The following is a 21,788-nucleotide window of genomic DNA, read 5'->3' on the forward strand; positions in this document are numbered from 1 at the left end:
GGTTGGGATTGGGGCCATGCATAGTTGAGATTGACCCTAATGTCATAACAAAAGTTCAGTATCAATTTGAAGTGAATCCGTGTAGAAATGAAAAAATTATAGTAAATGGAAATTTTTGGTGGGTGTGGCCTATGTGGGCGGGGCGCCCCAGGGTTGGGAATGGGGCCATGCATGGTTGAGATTGACCGTATTGTCATAGGTGAGGTCCAGTATCAATTTGAAGTGAATCGGTGTAGAAATAAAGAAGTAAATGTAAAATAACCTAAAAAAATGAGTGATAATTTCTGACGCGGCCCCACCCCAACCCCTGTAACTTTTGACCCAGGGGTCAGATCAAAATTCCAAATAGTGCAGGGTCGCACATATGCTCATAGCTACCATGTGTGTAAATTTCAAGGTTCTAGTGCTTTTAGTGTAGGAGGAGATAGTGGCCAGGACGGACGGACAGACGGACGGACGGACGGACGGATGGACGGACGGCGGAGATCACCACAATATCCCCACCTTTTTTGCAAAAAGCGTGGGGATAACAACAGAGCTTTAATCAGTCGAATTCCCTGTAAAAGTGGGATAATAGACAATTGTTGATGACCGACTACGGACAAAACTGGTGATAACAAAAGCTCACCATTGAGCACGTTGTGCTCAGGTAAACTATACATGTACAAGAATCTTTTGTCTGATGTTCAATTTGAACACACAGTATTTCATGTTTGCAGCCTACATATTATTTCTAACATAACATGAATTTCCATTAATGCGCTGTCCAAAATTGTATAGGCTCTGTGTACCCATATTGAATACAATGCTACCCGTTTGTAGCCCATATTTAGTACAATGCTGCCTGTATGTAGCCCATATTGAGTAAAAGGGCTGCCCGTATGTAGCCCATATTGAGTAAAAGGGCTGCCCGTATGTAGCCCATATTGAGTAAAAGGGCTGCCCATGTGGGACCCATAAAGGCACCTATATGGGTCCCATAAGGGCTGCCATCATGGGACTAAGATGGGGAGTGCAACCGGGCTCCATATGGGTCCCATCTGGGCTGCCCCATATACATACATGGGGCAGCCCAGATGGGACCCATGTGGAGCCCAGTTGCACTCCCCATCTGGGTCCCATGTTGGCAGCCCACATGGGGCCCATATAGGTGCCAACATGGGACCCTGGAAATGGGTCCCATATAGATTGTTTGCTGGGTAAAAATACAAACATATATAAGAAATAATTCAAGTGCTTAATTTATGCCGACAAGATCAAATTCATAAGCTTTAAGTTTAATATTGACAAGCTACAATGTTAGTTCATACTTTAAATAAACTTAAAATGTTGGTTTCAAAACTCTGATATGTTAAGCTGATTGGTTCTAATATTAATTTGTATGAGTCCACTCAATTGGAATGTATGAATAAATTTCATTGTCAGAAATAAAGAGAAATTATCAATAACTCCAACTGAGCCTTTTATAAGTTAAACTTAAAATCATGTTGTTTTCGTTTTTTGGTCTTGTTTATATAACACAGGGCATCAAAGAATGCATTGAGTGTTAAATAAACTATTCACTCCACAATTTAAAAAAATTGGGAAACAACAATTGTTGAACAGTGAAAACAAAGACAAAACAGGAATTTTTTGAAAAGTTGGTCCATTAAAATGACTTCTTACATATTGTAGAAATTATCAATAACTCCAACTGAGCCTTTAAGTTAAACTTAAAATCATGTTGTTTTCGTTTTTTGGTCTTGTTTATATAACACAGGGCATCAAAGAATGCATTGAGTGTAAAATAAACTATTCACTCCAGAATTTAAAAAAATTGGGAAACAATTGTTGAACAGTGAAAACAAAGACAAAACAGGAAGTTTTTGAAAAGTTGGTCCATTAAAATGACTTCTTACATATTGTAGACTAAAGTCTTTGAATGAAAAGCATTCTCTCTAGTTTAAAGAAACTGTACAGTCATGTTTATTCTTCGAAAAGAAGTTAGTAGTTACATATTAATTTAACTGTATAATTCATACTTTTTCAAACACCTTAATTCAAATAAAAACAAGAGATGTGTTTGTCAGAAACACAATGCCCCCTATTGCGCCGCCTTGAAATAAAATTTCAATATTTAATTTGGCAGGTTTAGAAATTATCTCCCTTTTAAAGCTTCTTACTTCCCTTGAATTGTAGTTTTTTACTTTTGACCTTGAAGTATGACCTTGACCTGTCACCACTCAAAATGTGCAGCTCCATGAGATACATATGCATGCCAAATATCAAGTTGCTATCTTCAATATTGCAAAAGATATTGCAAATATTGTTAAAGTTTTCCGACAGACTGACGGACGGACAGACAGACAGTTCAAATGCTATATGCCAACCTACCGGGGGCATAAAAAATAGTACAAAATAACATATTTATGCAAGACTTTTCTGTTTGCTTATTTGGGAAAAACAAAATTACAGTCGTTAATATTCATAATCAACCCCATGTTTATTCCCCAGCATACTTCGCCCGATTTTTTGCAGGATAAAAGGACTATGGTCAACAAACCAAATAGCGGGTAACATTAGATGTGAACAAGGAAGAGAATTTTGTATAGCAATATAATGTTCAAACAAAATATGACCAAGCAAATTTGCTGAATTGATACCCCCCGCCAAATAAATTGTGTTCATAGATGGGTGCAAAACCGATTATAAACAGTACAGTCTAAAGAAAATAATCAAGTGTCGGGTACTTTTTCTTATGCATTGCAATTTTTATAATTGATAATTCTATATATCCATAGTTTTGTTGTTGAAATCTTTTATGGCATCTTAATTTAAGAAGTGTAGGTTTATGGTTCATGTGCATGGCACTTCTCATTGATATCTATATACCCATGAAGTTTCATCTTTAATAGTTTCTAAGATAAAGACATGAAAAGTTAGTGACAGACCAACAGACTCATAACACTTATTCTATATCCCTTCACTTTTCGAGGGGGATAACAAAATGTTGTCCTTATTGACGTTTAAACACTTATTATTTAAAGCACCTGTTTAGTTATTTGAGATGCATATCGATGAATCCAGTACAAATACATTTCCAGTAGCTAATAAGATAAACTTAATTCCCCCTTATTGTTTACACAAAACACTTATTTGTATGTGTGCAATGTGTCCAATAGAAGCAAACGCAAATGAATAGATGATGCTTGAGTATTGAACTTACCCATGTTTAACACAAATATTGAACTTACCCATGTTTAACACAAATATTGAACTTACCCATGTTTAACAGGAAGTCATGCTTTATATGCACCAAATTTGTGGATGCCAAAATGTAAGATAAAAGTTGTCATGTCAAGAAAACTTGAAAATACGTTGCCATTTTTTTATTAAGCAATCGTTTAAAATAATTGAAACATTGACCAGTTTCATATATTAAATAACTTTTATTATGCACTCAAATAATAAAGTGTTTGTATGATCATGAGCGAGAGTTGTTTTTGTTAGTCTGTTTTTTGTTCTTTCATTATTGTCTGCAGTAGTCTGCAGAGGTCTTCCTTTGATTACAATAGAATCTAAACCTTAAAATATTTTATAATCACAAAAATACCATTTTTAATACAACACTGACTGTGTTTTTATGATCATGAGCAAGATTTGTTTGTATCAGTCTGTTTTTTTTTTGTTCTTTCATTATTGTCTGCAGTGGTCTTCCTTTGATTACAAAAGAATCTAAACATTAACATTCTTTATAATCACCCAAATACCATTTTTAATACAACACTGACTGTTATATGGTCATAAGCAAGATTTGTTTTTGTCAGTCTGTTTTTTTTTGTTCTTTCATTATTGTCTGCAGTGGTCTACCTTTGATAACAAAAGAATCTAAACCTTAAAATTCTTTATAATCTTAGCAATACCATTTTTAATACAACATTGATTGATCAATTGATGTACCCTTGGGACCCCTACCCCAAACTGCTATTTGGTAAATTGGCAACAGGCCATCCATTCTGCAAGATAATTTGGTATAGTTTTCTAGGAAAACAAACATGTCCCATTGAATTATGATAACAAACAATAGCACAATGAATATCTTGCAAATAAGCAGCCAGAACAGCGTTAAATCAATTCATATGGTATACCAACTACCAAAAGTGCACTTAATGCATGATACAAGGGCTGTTTGTAAAACATGCATGCCCCCCATATGGGCTCTCCGTTGTAGTGACAGCCATTGTGTGAATATGTTTTCTGTCACTGTGACCTTGACCTTTGACCTAGTGAACTGAAAATATATAGGGGTCATTTTCCAGTCATGATCAATATACCTATGAAGTTTCATGATCCTAGCTATAAGCGTTCTTAAGTTATCATCCGGAAACCATTTTTCTATTTTAGGTCACCATGACCTTGACCTTTGACCTAGTGACCTGAAAATCAATACATCTGCGAGTCATGATCAATCTACCTATCAAGTTTCACGATCCTAGGAATAAGCGTTCTTCAGTTATCATCCGGAAACCATTTTACTATTTCGGGTCACCATAAACTTGACCTTTAACCTTGTGACCTCAAAATCGATAGGGGTCATCTGCAAGTCATGATCAATGTACCTATGAAGTTTCATGATCCTAGGCATAAGCATTCTTGAGTTATCATCCGGAAATCATTTTACTATTTCGGGTCACCATTACCTTGACCTTTGACCAAGTGACCTCAAAATCAATAGGGGTCAAATGCGAGTCATGATCAATCTTCCTATCAAGTTTCATGATCCTAGGCATAAGCGTTCTTTAGTTATCATCCGGAAACCATTTTACTATTTAGGGTCTAAGTGACCTTTGACCTAGTGACCTGTAAATCAATAGGGGTCATCTGCGAGTAATGATCAATGTACCTATGAAGTTTCATGATCCTAGACATAAGCGTTCTTGAGTTATCATCCGGAAACCATTTTACTATTTTGGGTCACCATGACCTTGACCTTTGACCTAGTGACCTGAAAATCAATAGGGGTCATCTGCGAGTCATGATCAATGTACCTATGAAGTTTTATGATCCTAGGCATAAGGGTTCTTGAGTTATCATCCGGAAACCATTTTACTATTTTGGGTCACTGTGACCTTGACCTTTGACCTAGTGACCTGAAAATCAATAGGGGTCATCTGCGAGTCATGATCAATCTACCTATGAAGTTTCATGATCCTAGGCCTAAGCGTTCTAGAGTTATCATCCGGAAACCATTTTACTATTTTGGGTCACCATGACCTTGACCTTTGACCTAGTGACCTCAAAATCAATAGGGGTAATCTGCAAGTCATGATCAATGTACCTATGAAGTTTCATGATCCTAGGCCCAAGCGTTCTTGAGTTATCATCCGGAAACCACCTGGTGGACAGACCGACAGACCGACATGTGCAAAGCAATATACCCCCTCTTCTTCGAAGGGGGGCATAATAAGGTAATTCTAAACATGTCGTTATTGCTATCGGGGTTTGTTTCATGCAGTTTGTTATACTATTTTGACCTATTTGTCTCTTAACTCTTTCAGTGCGGGAACCAAATTTTGAAGGACTTTGCAAACAGTTTGGATCCAGATGAGACGCCACAGAACGTGGCGTCTCATCAGGATCCAAACTGTTTGCTATTCTGATAGTATTCTGTGAAAAAAATCGAAGAAAATGCTCATTTTAGAAATTCAGCAGACGACATTTTAGCAGACGACAAATTTCCCAGCATGCAAAGGGTTAATTTCTCCTAGATAAAATCACTGCCATGGACTGTACATCAAGCAAGTGTAATCACTGCCATGGACTGTACATCAAGCAAATGTAATCACTGCCATGGATGGACATCAAGCAAATGTAATCACTGCCATGGACTGTACATCAAGCAAATGTAATCACTGCCATGGACTGTACATCAAGCAATGCAATCACTGCCATGGACTGTACATCAAGCAATGTAATCACTGCCATGGACTGTACATCAAGCAAATGTAATCACTGCCATGGACTGTACATCAAGCAAATGTAATCACTGCCATGGACTGTACATCAAGCAAATGTAATCACTGCCATGGACTGTACATCAAGCAAATGTAATCACTGCCATGGACTGTTCATCAAGCAAATGTAATCACTGCCATGGACTGTACATCAAGCAAATGTAATCACTGCCATGGACTGTACATCAAGCAAATGTAATCACTGCCATGGACTGTACATCAAGCAATGTAATCACTGCCATGGACTGTACATCAAGCAAATGTAATCACTGCCATGGACTGTACATCAAGCAAATGTAATCACTGCCATGGACTGTACATCAAGCAAATGTAATCACTGCCATGGACTGTACATCAAGCAAATGTAATCACTGCCATGGACTGTACATCAAGCAAATGTAATCACTGCCATGGACTGTACATCAAGCAAATGTAATCACTGCCATGGACTGTACATCAAGCAAATGTAATCACTGCCATGGACTGTACATCAAGCAAATGTAATCACTGCCATGGACTGTACATCAAGCAATGTAATCACTGCCATGGACTGTACATCAAGCAAATGTAATCACTGCCATGGACTGTACATCAAGCAAATGTAATCACTGCCATGGACTGTACATCAAGCAAATGTAATCACTGCCATGGACTGTACATCAAGCAAATGTAATCACTGCCATGGACTGTACATCAAGCAAATGTAATCACTGCCATGAACTGTACATCAAGCAAATGTAATCGCTGCCATGGACTGTACATCAAGCAAATGTAATCACTGCCATGGACTGTACATCAAGCAAATGTAATCACCACCATGGACTGTACATCAAGCAAATGTAATCACTGCCATGGACTGTACATCAAGCAATGTAATCACTGCCATGGACTGTACATCAAGCAAATGTAATCACTGCCATGGACTGTACATCAAGCAAATGTAATCACTGCCATGGACTGTACATCAAGCAAATGTAATCACTGCCATGGACTGTACATCAAGCAAATGTAATCACTGCCATGGACTGTACATCAAGCAATGTAATCACTGCCATGGACTGTACATCAAGCAAATGTAATCACTGCCATGGACTGTACATCAAGCAATGTAATCACTGCCATGGACTGTACATCAAGCAATGTAATCACTGCCATGGACTGTACATCAAGCAATGTAATCACTGCCATGGACTGTACATCAAGCAAATGTAATCACTGCCATGGACTGTACATCAAGCAAATGTAATCACTGCCATGGACTGTACATCAAGCAAATGTAATCACTGCCATGGACTGTACATCAAGCAAATGTAATCACTGCCATGGACTGTACATCAAGCAATGTAATCACTGCCATGGACTGTACATCAAGCAAATGTAATCCTCTTAACAAGAGCACCACATAACGGGTGCCACGCTCGGCTACGGGTGCAGTTTTGAATAAATGAAAGATTGTCAGAATTTTTGTGTGTTTTTTTAAAGGTCACAGTGACCTTGCCCTTTGACCTAGTGACCCAAAATGGGTGTGGCATGTAGAACTCATCAAGGTGCATCTACATATGAAGTTTCAAAGTTGTAGGTGGAAGCAATTTGATTTTAGAGCCAATGTTCAAAACCTTAACAAAATGTTAAGGTTTTAGCACGACGCGGACAGCGAGCTGGCTATGACAATACCTCGGGTTTTCTCCGAAAATGCTGAGCTAAAAATCATGCAGTTGCTGCTAATTGATGGTTAAATTGATGTTCATGACATCAGATCATCGCAAATTGTTCAGTACAAAGTTATTTTGTTATTTAATGATTACAGGATTCGTAAATCAGAAATGCAAATTAAACGTTTCAATACAACAGTAAAGAAACAACAAACTTAATATATAAATAAGCTTTTAAACAGGTCCTTTTTATGTCCCCGAAGGCGATTGCATTTCTGGTTGTCTGTGCGTCTGTCCGTCTGTGCGTCACATTTTTGCGTTTAGGTTTCGAAAAATGCTCATAACTTCTATGTCGCTTCAGATGTAGCCTTCATATTTGGTATGCATGTGTCTATGGACAAGGCCTTTCCATATGCACACAAATTTTGACCATTTTGACCTTGAACTTAGGATCCCTGTTTAGGTTTCGAAATATGCATTTAGGTTTCCAAAAAGCTTTTTTGGGGGGGGGGGGGCCCCATTAATTAAATAGTGAAAACTTAAGCAATGGGTGCAGGTTGTGCATGGTTCAGTGCATAATAATTATTTGCAAAATGTCAAGCTTATAGTAAAGTTATTTAAAAATTTAATAACCAATGGCCTAGTTATGGAATAATTAATTATTATAATTAAGTACAGACACAATTATTATTAAGTACAGTTTCACTAGGAAATATAACATTTCAATGAAGTTTTGCTTCGAGTTTCAACCAGTAGTGAGAAATAGCCTTGATAATCAAGTAATTCACATATTCAATAATCTTTTAGGTCCCATAAGTCTGAGACAAATAATTGACACAAAACAGATTCAATAAAATTTCCTTAAAAATCAGCCAGCTTTCTAAGGAACAGAAGAATGTGTGAAAGACAGACGGAAAAAAAAGCGATTTCTACTTGCTCCTCTGGTATTCTCTGGGTAGCTTTCACACTTTATGCAAACAGAATGATTTAAATGTCATATACTGGTCCAACTTTGTCTTACCTAACTACAGTTCATTCAAACATTATTTCAGTTATAATTTTGAAAATTAAACAACTTGAGATCTTCTTCAAATTGACCTTGTACAAACACACTGAGAATTTATCACAATGAAAACAGACCAAATACTCTCAATGTTGAAAAACCTGAGTATCTCATAATTTTAGAAATGTTTATAAGATAAAAAACTTTCAACCTCAACTCCCTGATGTACGTACTTTTGACATTCCAGCATTGTCCCATAGTGACAGGAAAACACAATAAAATCACCCAACATCCTCACATATTTCCAATATGGGCTTCAAAGATATGTATAGATTTCAACTGCACACTACAATTTGATAGTTGATTTAAAGTGAATGGACCAAGTAACATCTGGAATCCCCCTATCATTGTAAAATGATACACTTGTGGGTTTATAGCATTCAACTGTGAAAGTTAATTAATTAACAAATGTCCGTTTTCATTCTAGCAGACATATTTCCATGTACATGAAAGCAATGCATATGTGTCTGTCAAGCAATTTACACATTCAACATCACTTTTAATGTGATTAATAGCACTGAACATTTTGAAGTCTTAAAACAGATGCTCATTCAATTGTATGAAAGTAACAGTCGCTATTCTCACTATTTTTTTTGTTAAAAAAAGCTTGTTACAGAGCACAGCTTGTTTATTGAGTTTTGTAAATTGAGCTATCAGCAGATTTCTGGCATGACATTATAGCTCTGCTCTTTCAGTGCTGGAACCGAATTTTAAAGGCCTTTGCAAACAGTTTGGATCCAGATGAGACGCCACAGAACATCAGGATCTAAACTGTTTGCTATTCTGATGGTATTCATTGAAAAAAAAATGGAAGAAAATGCTAATTTTAGAAATTCAGCAGACAACATTTTAGCAGACGACAAATTTCCCAGCATGCAAAGGGTTAGATGTAATCTATCTTTTGGATAATAGAACACATCACATATGTAATACATGCAGAGATCTAAATCTGACACCTGCATGTACCAATGTTTCATGCATACAAATGCTATTGATTTTAACAGGCTTGTAAAAAGAGGACTGTATCATATCCTGCTAAATTGCAGTCAGTGTTACGGGCCTTAGTCACAGACCTTGCATGTTGATTGCAAAGAAATGTCTGATGTTTCAGTTGAATATTTGAAACTGAAGTACAGAGATGTACATAGTAGTAGTCTTGTTGCATTCAAGCATTCAAATGAAGTTTATCTTGCATAACCCTTAAACCTTACTGTTCCAAGTAAAGTAAACAAGAAATATCTTTAAGAAAGATATACGGCATTGATTGTGGTTGGTGTTCATGAAAGTTCAAAAGTTTTATCAATGAAATCAAAGATAGCGAATGCCTTTCTGTGCAGTCCTTAGCTGCATCACAGGCAATTCAATTGCACCAGATTTTGTGACATATTTCGCTTCATTATATATTTTTGACCATAAATCGATATATACAGAATATCAAAACACAAGAAGAATGAACACAAATGAAAATATATACTAGTCAACTGGTCACAATCTGTACGTATTTGAAATATTTATGCGCGCGTTTTTCGAACAGACCTGTTTCAGTGATTTGTCGGACTTTGTTATTTGGTTAGATTGTTTTTAGTTTCATGAATCATCGCGCTCATGCTTAATAAATTGGTCTATATGGTGAAATATTTTATATTAAATTAATCAAAACTGGTACTTATCATGGAATTGTTGGAACACATTAAGAATCTATGAGTGACATACCATAATAATAACACCTAATATCTTTATTTATGATATTTCTGGTCAAACAAATTACAAGTTCACTTAGGCAACCTGCACCCGATTGTATAAACGCTGGTTAAAGTTACCGCTCGGTAACATTCAAACCTTGGTAAGTTTGCGGTTATTCAGGTATAGTAACCTTTAAGGTAACTCGATCGTATAAACACGATATACAGCAAAGTAACCTTACCGCGTATAGTGGAATTTAACCACCGGTAACTTTAACCAAAACATTCCCACAATGCATTTTTTAATGACGTAATTTTTGCGCAAAGTGTCACGCTTATAAACAGCCACATGTATTTTTTTTATCAAATTCATTTACAAATGAATTCACAATAAATTAAAGTGTAAATTTTAACTAAGAGTTCATCAAAATGACCAGGGACAAATTGATAATGATTTTGGGATTTGCATCATTTAGCGGAATCCCTGGTGCTTCCAAACTGCAAGAGAGTGCTTACAAAGACATCTATTCTTCTAGTTGTTCTAGATGTAACATAAAAATTATACATAGTTGTCGTAACATGCTAGACTATTCTTCTAATTTGGCTTATGTTTACAATAAACTTACTCACTTTCTTGTACAATAAGGGAATTTAACATAGACAAATAAAACATTGTTCAAGTTTTAATATATCTTTGTATGCAGAAATCTGCAAATGAAACCGAGTTCACCAACGGCTATTATTTGTGTCGTGTTCTCAGAAAACTGGGCATAATGCATGTGCGTAAAGTGTCATCCCAGATTAGCTTGTTAAGTTCGCACAGGCTAATCAGGGACAACACTTTCCGCCAAAAATTGATTTTTGCTAAGAAGGGACTTAATTTTAACAAAAAATGTCATAAAATCGGAAAGTGTCGTCCCTGATTAGCCTGTGCGAACTGCACAGGCTAATATGGGAGGACGCTTTAAGCACATGCATTATGCCCATTTTTCTCAGAACACGACACATTTGATAAACTGCTCCGGTTCATTTTAACAGCAGTAATGTACATAGAGTACATGACGTAGCGTGTGACGAAGAAGAAATTTTATTGAGTTCTCATTTGAATATAATGATATGATGGCATAAGGGTCTTTATTTAACTATGCTAAAATAATTATCAAAGACCCTAGATGCAAACTCGTCAAATATTGAATTAAATGGATTATTTATGGATTTTAAAGGATAATTAAAGGTAAGATACTAGTTCGAACGTGTTTTGTTTTTTGTTTGTACTTTTGTTGTTCCCTGTTCTCCGAGAAATGATTTTAACATGGGCGCCATTGATGCATCGGATCACACACGGTATACCCATAACAGAATATAAGAAACATGTTCTGTGCGTCCTTAAAGTCGTCGTCCGAAGTGGGAAATCGTATTGCCCTGTAAATTTAGTCAAATAAAGTGTCAGTCGCTGCAATTGTCTGTTAACTCGTCTAAATTGTGAAGGACGTCGATGGTTAGCTTTTATAATGTCAAGCGCCGCTGCCATTTTGTGTAAGTTACCTCTCGGTTACTTGTACTTACCCACCTAGGGAAGCAGGGTATGTTTTAACTGGGTTTTAACCGATCGGTATAACTAACCAAATTTTATACAAACGCTCACCGACCAGTAACCAACATGTTACCGACTTTTAACCGCCGGTATGTGGTTAACCGCCGGTTTAACTGTTTATACAATCGGGTGCTGAAAGCGTTTATATAATGATTCTGTTACTGACCGCAAACTGACCTCGATAACTTGCGGGCTGAAATGCAATGCATTTAAGTGAGGTAACGATTCCACAGCTGTAACAATGGCTTGTTTGAAGCTTTATGCATGTGTTTAGCGTTCAATTTCGAAAACAATTTGTAAGGTATTTTTTCAAAAAGTATATCAGGATAGGGAACAACAATAATTATATGATCTAAAATATACAAATGCACAGAACGCAATAAGGCAGTTGTTACTAAATATGAGAACACAGCCTTTGAATACAAATGCTCTGGCACTGACCATCTCCTAAATACAGTCCAACCCCTCTTAAGCAGCCAGTCAAGGGAAATGGCCAAAGTGGCTGCTTAAGCGGGGTGGCGTCTTAAGAGGGGGTTGGGTCATAGGGAGTCTAGAGTTGATGAGTGCATGGCCAACTGTTCAATTTTTGTATAAACAAAATGGTAAATATGTGTACATGTACTACACAATGTATAGACTAATTTTATTTCCTCTTTTCTAAAATCAGCTATAAAACAACATTTCCATTCAAAAAAAAATTATATTAATCTTTCTTATCATCATCAATATCATCATCATCATCATCATCATCATCATCATCATCATCATCATCATCATCATCATCATCATCATCATCAACAGAATCAAGTCAATGAAAAAGAATCATGAGAATGATTCATTGTTTACATAATGTGCGTTGTATGGCCCCAATGCACTTAAGATGGGAACAGTTGTGAATCAGTTATGCGTGAATAACTCCCGTGTCACTATCAATCGATAATTTAATTGGTTTATTGCAGTTTTATGGCTTTGTAATACCTACCGCACAAATTGGTCCTGACAGTGATCTCCACCACGATAAAATCGTAGCCAGTTTCTTAAGAGACTGATAATAGCAACCGGGTGTAATCCTCCTGGTAATTGTGCTTTCATGCATAATATTATAAAAACATTTTTTCGCCGCATAAAGGGTTTTATGAAAATTAATATTGAAATCATTGTAAATATAAAATAAAATATGAATGTTTTGTTTAATTCCCAAATGAGAAAAATAATTTGTAATCCGAAAGCACACTGTGATTGTTTTATGTTAACGTGACGTTTACAAATTCAAGCATCAAAAAAGTCCTCGTATTTCCTTTGTCCCAACAAAAGCGCGTGAAAATTATGCACCAATGTACAATGTCACGCCATACCCATGGAAAGGGTGCGTGTATTGATTTTTGGATAAAAAACTTTGTAGTACAGAGAACATGTAGATCAGCTGATTTTGGTTAAAAGTTTCGTTGTTCTTTTTAACTTTTAAATAGCCGATAATTGTCATATTAAATGTGTGCTTGAAATAGTATGACTCAACAGCTACAAATAATAAATTTTAAATTAAGAATCTCTTTTTCAGTAATAATAGGCGATATTTGCATGTTCGGAAACAAAAAAATCAAATGGTCGCATATTGCTTTTAACCCGATAACCCGATAATCCGCCGCTAATTAATTGCAATTTGCAAACTGGCTGTCAAAAAGTTGATCACACATCATGCTTCAGTACTACAGAGCCTAAACCACAGACTGGAAGTATGTATCGATTTTTTCGCCATTGCGTTGGTATAATTTTGCCAATGTACATGACTGACTTACTCTCGCATGACCACTCATATGGGGGAAATTTAACATTTGGGATGCAAAATTGCTGGCCGCTGGTCGGAGAAACGGAGTTACCGCTTAAGAGGGGTGCGTTTTATAGTGATGAGGGGTAACCGGAAGTAGGGGTTGGACTGTATAAAGGGGCACACACAAACTGTATTGATGTCAAGTGTTGAGTGTGAAACTGTTTTATCTCTCAAGCCTTTTTATAAGAGACAAAATTGTTTCATGCTGAACATGCAGTAAACAAGATTGCATAACGCACTGTAGTAATTTCACTTTTCATACTCTCTACTTCCCAAAAATAAACTCAATCAAATAACATATGTAATTGTAAAAACTGTTTGTAGATTGCACATGTTCTATTTAGAAAAGTTTCAGACCTAATGGCATGGAATTTTATATTAAAATTCATTGAACACTTACAAAGTTCAGCTGAGATGAAAAGCTGGATAAAACAGCTACACTGAAAAAAACGGCACCTTTCAATTTGAAAGGTTCGTCAGTGACTAATTGTTAAGACTTGGAACCCATTGTTAACTTCATTCAAGCATTTCAAGTAGGTGTGTGCAGGTATGGAGACAAACCTTAATCTAACTTTAAGGCAGTAGGGACCTAATGAGATCGGCAATATGCGGGCGATAACACTGCATTCGGAAAGCATCCGGCAACAATTGAATATCTATGTCAAAGTCCGGAAATAATACTCTAAACACAAAATAAATACCCCCACCCTCCAGACATGGCTGAATGAGTGAGACAGACGGAAGGAAATAATAAAGCTATTGTGGATCATAATGATTATCTCCAAAGATAAATTATACATATAAGTCTTTATAAGTGAACTTTAAAAAAGTTTGCAACTTAGCAGTAGTAGAACTATTCTTATTAGTTAAGATATTATTGAATTGTCTAAATTAAAATTAATGATTATTTCAAGATTTATGCATCGGTCAAGAAGACCTTGAAATCCACAAAATGTTTGTCGATAAGTTTTTTTATATACCGTATATAAATGCTCATAATGTGGTAAATTAATAATGCTGTATTTATTGTTTCATTAGAATCACATTGTTAAAAAAAACCAATCTTTCTTAGACATTTACTTTCTATAAAAAGCAACAATACTCACCGCAAGGTAATGAGCGTCTTCGATATTTTGGGAGAAGATATTTCAAGAAACTACACATCACATAGTTTGTTATCTGTCAAGTGAAATTACTGGTCTCACATTCCTGCATTGGGGGATTGCACTCTTTACTGCCAATCTTCCGTCGACATTTCCGATGTCACGTAATTATACACGTACATGTTTCCAACAGGCAGACATTGCTAGGGTAAAAAACATCAAGATATGATGTGTGGTGTTTTATTTATGACGAAAACTAAAAATACAAAGATATCACAGTACAGTTAAGTCTAGTGTTATAATTCTAACCTGAATGTCACTTGCATATGAAGAAAACCAAAGGCCTTAAGAAGCTTACCAGGGACCCAAAGGAACTTTACTGTTTGGAGAAGAAAATTGGTCACAATAAACATAAAGGAAAATTCTCCTGCATATGGCAACCATGTATTTGAATTGACCATGACCTCTTTTCAAACACAGGGAGATGTAATCAAAGAAAATTTTCTGAGCAAGCTTTATCATGGTTTAGCCATTTAATCAAAACTGCCCCCTGACTGCCAAATAATTTATGCTGTTCAAGGGATTGTAACCATTTTCAAACTCAGCCAAGATATCATAAGAGAAAATGATCTCATCAAGTTTTATAATGATTCGTAAAAAAAAATTCTTCTAGAGTGTTAACAATGTTTAATCATAGCCATATAAAAGTGTCCAGTAAACTTGTACACTAGTTAACGCCAACTCAAATAATTATAGCCTTTTTAGTTAACCCATACCACTTGGTAAACTCGTACTTGTTAATTTGCATCCACGGTCCCTCATTTAACGTTAGACCTTTTTGGTTTAATCGTATCTATTTTGGATCAGGTACTCTGTTGTTTAATAAAGCCGAATATCCAGAGGGATAATCTGTTTAGTTTAAACCTATTTATTTTAGCTCGATTGCATAGAAAGCCTAAGGCTTATTTGAAACGCTCTCGAGTACGTTTCTTGGGTCTAGAACCAGTCCTTGGTGTCTATGGGGGAAATCTAATGAACGCTCCCACAGTGGGGACCAAAACCGTGACCTCCCGATCTCTAGAAAGACACCATAACCACTGCGACCTAGATTAAATGTTTGATGTTTATACAATTTCATGAAATTTTTGTTAACATTTCATACATAAATTTTTTCTGAGATTCTGAATGATGGTTAATATGTTATGGTTCTTGAGATTTATGACATTTTAAGTCATTTGTTAACTGAAATTGTTCATGGCATATATTATTTCATAACATGGTAATTTGACCCTGTTTAGTGACCTTTACAAGATCTACACACAATAAACATTTATACGTTTATATATTGAAATAACCAAGCTACCCTACTATTCTTTTGTATATTTTTTTAAATACGTTTTCGTGTAACTGCACCTTCAATATCATCAAAAACTAAAAACGCATTTGAAACTTGGAACATGCTGATCAATAATGTTAATAATTGCCAGTTATGATGGGATCATAGTGTGTTGATCCTTATCAGGCAATTTCATAATACTGCCGTGGTAATCAGATAATTGGATTACCACTCAAGTGTTAGTGACCGTATTACCATGATTAGTGTATTGCACTTTTACCTGATGTAAGATTGTATCATTTTTTATAGACTTTTCATTTTAGATTGTTACTGCATTTTCAATGGTAATTCATCAAATCTAATTTGAATAAAAAAATTATGAGAATTTGAGATATTAAAATATTACTTATTTATTCATCTTTTACAAAATCTGTAAATAAATAATCAAGTATTATCATAAACATTTTAAATGTGTGCTTGTATTGCTGTTACATAATATTTCAATTGGTACAAGTTGGGTAAGACATGATAAACGAAAAAATGAGTGTGGGTTGACTACAGTACAAGTTTACATTTATATGAGTTGACCTGTACCAAGAAAAACTTCCCCAGGTCAGGACCTGCTATGAAATTCTGTCAATATGCGGAAATATTTACTCTTTCCCACTCAAAAGCAGAGTAAAAATGTAAATGTGCAACCAGCATTAAACCAGAACAGCTTGCGAGTAACTCACAGTCTGTTCAGGTTTCATGCTGTTTGCTGCTCATCAGTATCTAAGGATTGGACTGAAACCTTTAAAACTTGGATCTACCGGTAGTAAGGTAGGCCATAAATTAAATCTAACTTTCTTAGGGACTACAAATGCGTTAAAATACATATCTATGTGGTAAAGGGTTAACAAACAATTATAATAATTCATCACATAAGTATGTCCCATTTTTACCAGGATTGTCCTGCTTTTGTAGGATTGGTTGCAGCTTGACGAATTTTGCCCAGTTATATCCCAAAAGGGATGGGAGTGCTTAAAATAAGAACGTGTGCCTGGCCCAACAGTCCTTAAATAGATTCTTAAGACATCATCATCCCCAAGCGACTAGGAGGAGAAGCAATGATACTGCACACTGTTTATTGATCACACTAATATCTGCAGTTGCAAGTTGATTCTGATTAAAAGCTAAAATGCGCTAAATATAAAGAAGAACTATTAACTGCATATCATTTAGGCATATTAGCGACCTCATTTTCTTGTTATGAACAAAAAAAAATTCAATGTAAGACGATCTGAAAGTCTGTTCTTCATTTTTTTGTTTTGAATCCACGCCTCGACACATACATAATACATTAGTATTCTAATTATTCTTGAAAGAAGAAAGACAATAGTTGATTTTGAATAACAGGATTATTCCAATGGCCAAATTGGTGCATAGACAATTTGATGGGATTTTTTCATTTTAGCGATTCAGGTTTTTACTTTGTCATTTATATACATAAACACAAAATGGTAAGCTAATCAAACGCATGTTGATATTGATTTACATTCATTGGATTCCCCACAAAATATTCAATGGTTTCATTTAAAGGGGCCGTCCAACAGATAAAGCGTTGTATCGACGTGATTCGATATTTTGGGAAACTACGAGGATTGCTTATATAGCTAAACAATATATACATCTGCTCTGAATATGAGCGTGGATGGTCGAGTGGTCTAGGCGGGAGGCTTTTTACTCCAGGACTCCAGGAATCCAGGGGTCAGTGGTTAGAGCCCTGTTGAGGGTTATTTTTTTTCCTTTTTTATAAATAGTATTCCTGTTTTTTTACTGGAGATTTTTAGTTCAAATGTATAAATATATCAATATAAAGCATTTAAAGCTTCAATACATGCCAAAATCTGTTGGACGGCCCCTTTAAGTAACCCCAAATAGCATTAACCCAATTCATCTATTAGTGTTGAAAATGAAACGCCTATTTGAAATTTAATGTAAAGTAAGGTAAACAGAAATTCTCATAAGTATTGCCGGAACAAAATTCCTGTGTAAAGCGTCTTTGACCTTGACTTTTGACCTGTTGACCTTAAAACACCATTTTCCTTTTCTACAAAGAAAAAGCATAATGATCCTCGCTCTGCAAAAAAGGAGTTTTAGCGCATGTGCGTAAAGTTTTGTCCTGTGAATTCTGCATAGGTTAATCATGCAGGGAAGACACTTTCTGCCTAAACTGGATTTTCTTCAAGAACAGTCTCCTTTAAATGAAAAATTCACAGAAAGCAGCCCGTATGCATTTGGATTATTCTCAGGCTAAGTGTATGTTATTGTGCAGAACACACCTCAATAAATATGACCTTTGGCATGTTGACCTCCAATAAATTAGGGTATTGATGTTCACCCAACTACCGAGTAACAATCATACCATTAACTTATGGTGTTGTAGGGCAAAGTGTTCTTTAGTATACTAATCAAATGGTAAACAGAGAGACTGACCACCTTACTGTCCATTTTATGGATGCAAAGCAATTAACCCCCACTTTTTCAAAGGGGAGAATAACACCATAAAAATAACTCGCCATAACGCTACTCATTTCTTGCAAAATTCCCAATTAACTAACAATGGAACAACGCCTATAGATGTAAGGCAGACGCCCTTAGATGTAATCCTTTTTAGAATGAACCCAAAATAATTCTTTGGAGATCGATTGCGTAGGTATATACCAAGAAACTGTTATATCAAAAATAACTTTAAAAATTCTTGAATATATCCACACGCAAGTTTTGGTGGGAAGTGTATAATGGGTCTGTTATTTATAGATAAAATAGAATTCACACTTATGGATTAATATTTATATTTAAAAAAAAGATATTAGACATTAGACAAAAGATTCCTAATGACAAAAAATTCAAAACATATGCATCATGTTTCATCAGTAATACCAAATAAAAATTAGGTTAACAATACAAATCTTCACATATGAATATCTCCAAGTATGGAAAATCCCTTCAACCAGACATGTTATTCCCATATGTAGCCACTGTTTACCACCACATTACTACTGGCATATGTTCCCAATCCCATCAAACGTTGCTATAAACTCACACAACATACTGACATTGACACTGTCACGAAAAAAATCAAACTCTTAAAGAGTCTGACGTTTGTCTTGTTACATGTGATTTACGACACTAAAAGGGTGTTAATCCAGTAGACTGACATCCTGATGGCAGATTATGCCATGATCTTTTATCCAATAATGCTTAGGCAACATCCTTACTCGACCTAATATAGACCGTGTCTGCAACGGTCCAGGCAAGACAAACTGATCTGGATTTCCAATACACAATGGTTTCATGAGCAGCATGAGCATAGACTGAAAGGCTTCATTGTGTAGTCTGCTGTCACAGAATTCCTCACAAACAATTGTTGATTTTCATCAGCATTATAACATTAACACATTGAGTAGTTAAAGTTGGAATTTCAATACCATAACTTTCAAATATATAGTAACAAACAAGAGCACCACATAACGGTTGCAACACTCGGCTGCGGGTGCAGTTTTTAATAAATAAAAGCTTGTCAGAATTTTTTATTTTTTTTATTTTTTTAGAGGTCACAGTGACCTTGACCTTTGACCTAGTGACCCAAAAATGGGTGTGGCATGTAGAACTCATCAAGGTGCAGCTACATGTGAAGTTTCAAAGTTGTAGGTTGAAGCACTTTGATTTAAGAGCCAATGTTCAAAACCTTAACAAAATGTTAAGGTTTAAGCATGGCGCGGACAGGCTATGACAATACCTCAGGTTTTCTCGGAAAACAGCCGAGCTAAAAAGAAGGGACATGGGGATTTTGAACCTTAGTGTTCTTATGTACTTTAAGTATCTACCAGTCTTTAATACTTTCTCAACATCTTGCAAATAAGATAGCACATGAAAACAATTTTCCTGCACATTTTTGTTCATGTTGGCTAAACACTGCACAAACCAATCTCATGTAAAATTAATAAAATGTGCATATGCAAACTATACATAAGAATAAGTTATTACAGCCAGGAACGTGATAATCAAAATCAAGGAATTTAATATTTAGAAGTACTCAAACAAGAAAGCATGCAAATTACAGAGAAAATAACTTGGATGTGGATATGCAACAATGTCTTAGAGTGAGACTGAGCATAAGGATTACCAGTAAAATAAATTAACGCTTTCCCTCAAAGAAGCAAAGTGAAAATTGCTTTTGCAACCAGCATAAAACCAGAACAGCCTGCAAGTAACAGGTTTTTTGCTGTTAGCTGGTCATCAGTATCTAAGGTTAGGAAATGAAGCCTTTAAAACTTGAATATAGTAAGAAAAGTCTTTAATTAAATATAACTTTGTAAGTGACTTCACATGTGTTAAAATATGTATATCTAAGTGGTAAAGGTTTAAGCTTACTGTAAGCCTTGAAATATCAATACTAAAGTCAGTCTGAACTCATGCATGCTGATCTCATTTAACAATGCTGTTCCAATATTGGAAGGAAAAACCAATACATTTGCTTGTTACATATTAATTCACAAACACTTCCACTGTTAATTATTCATGTGCTACCATTTTTGTTAGAAGACTGTGCAAACAATAAGCACACTGGGATAACAGTGCTAAACTAATGATTACTGATACAAATTCAAATGGAACATGAAGCAAGAGCTGTCAGAAGACATCGCGCTCGACTTTTCGAGTGCTTGACAGTATAACATTAGACATCATGGGGAAATTGTTCATATTCAATAAGGGCAAGGTAATATAGTCATATTCTAACTGGAAGGGGACATTGAAACATATTGATCGCTTATGTTTTTATTAAGTGGTATATTATAGACGATTCTGAGTTCAGGTATATTTTCCACAATCTATTGAACACTTGTAAAGATATAAAACAAACTAATAAGATTATATTTCAATTTTGATAGCAATAGCTTGGGTGGGATGGTTGGACGGTCTTAAAAAAATAAAATAATACAAATAATAAGGGCTGTTTGTAAAACACGCATGCCCCCCAAATGGGCTGTCAGTAAATCTTGTAGTGGCAGCCATTGTGTGAATACCTTAGAAACCATTTTACTGCTCCAGGTCACTATGACCTTGACATTTGACCTAGTGACCTGAAAATCAATAGGAGTCATCTGCAAGTCATGATCAATGTACCTATAAAGTTTCATGATCCTAGGCCTAAGCGTTCTTGAGTTATCATCCGGAACCATTTAAATGTTTCGAGTCATTGTGACCTTGACCTTTGACCTAGTGACCTGAAAATCAATAGGGGTCATCTGCCAATCAATATCAATGTACCTATGAAGCTTCATGATCATAGGCCTAGGCGTTCTTGAGTTATCATCCAGAAACCATTTTACTGTTTTGAGTCACTGTGACCTTGACCTTTGACACCTGAAAATCAATAGGGACCATCTGCCAGTCATGATCAATGTACCTATGAAGTTTCATGATCCGAGGCCTAAGCATTCTTGAGTTATCATCCGGAAACCATTTTACTGTTTCGAGTCATTGTGACC

The 21,788-nt window shown here is 35.7% G+C and overlaps 1 protein-coding gene across 4 annotated transcripts in view; it reads right to left on the reverse strand.

Annotated features, from left to right (window-relative positions):
* Positions 1-21,788, reverse strand: part of LOC127878044 (receptor-type tyrosine-protein phosphatase F-like) — a 92,637-nt gene that overhangs the window by 45,487 nt on the left and 25,362 nt on the right. Inside the window, exons 1-2 of one of the 4 annotated variants that reach the window (XM_052424447.1) lie at positions 19,212-19,527; positions 14,919-15,118 (exon numbers count right to left, since the gene is read on the reverse strand). The exons of 1 other annotated variant lie outside the window; for it this stretch is intronic. In XM_052424447.1, coding sequence (XP_052280407.1) covers positions 14,919-14,976 — 58 coding nt within the window. In that variant the 5' untranslated portion in view covers positions 14,977-15,118; positions 19,212-19,527. Of the gene's footprint in view, positions 1-8,881; positions 9,007-14,918; positions 15,154-19,211; positions 19,528-21,788 lie in introns of those variants that run through there. 2 more of the 4 variants (XM_052424448.1, XM_052424449.1) reach the window with 2 other exon arrangements.

The sequence above is a fragment of the Dreissena polymorpha genome, chromosome 4 (assembly GCF_020536995.1).
Source record: "Dreissena polymorpha isolate Duluth1 chromosome 4, UMN_Dpol_1.0, whole genome shotgun sequence".
Lineage (NCBI taxonomy): Eukaryota > Metazoa > Mollusca > Bivalvia > Myida > Dreissenidae > Dreissena > Dreissena polymorpha.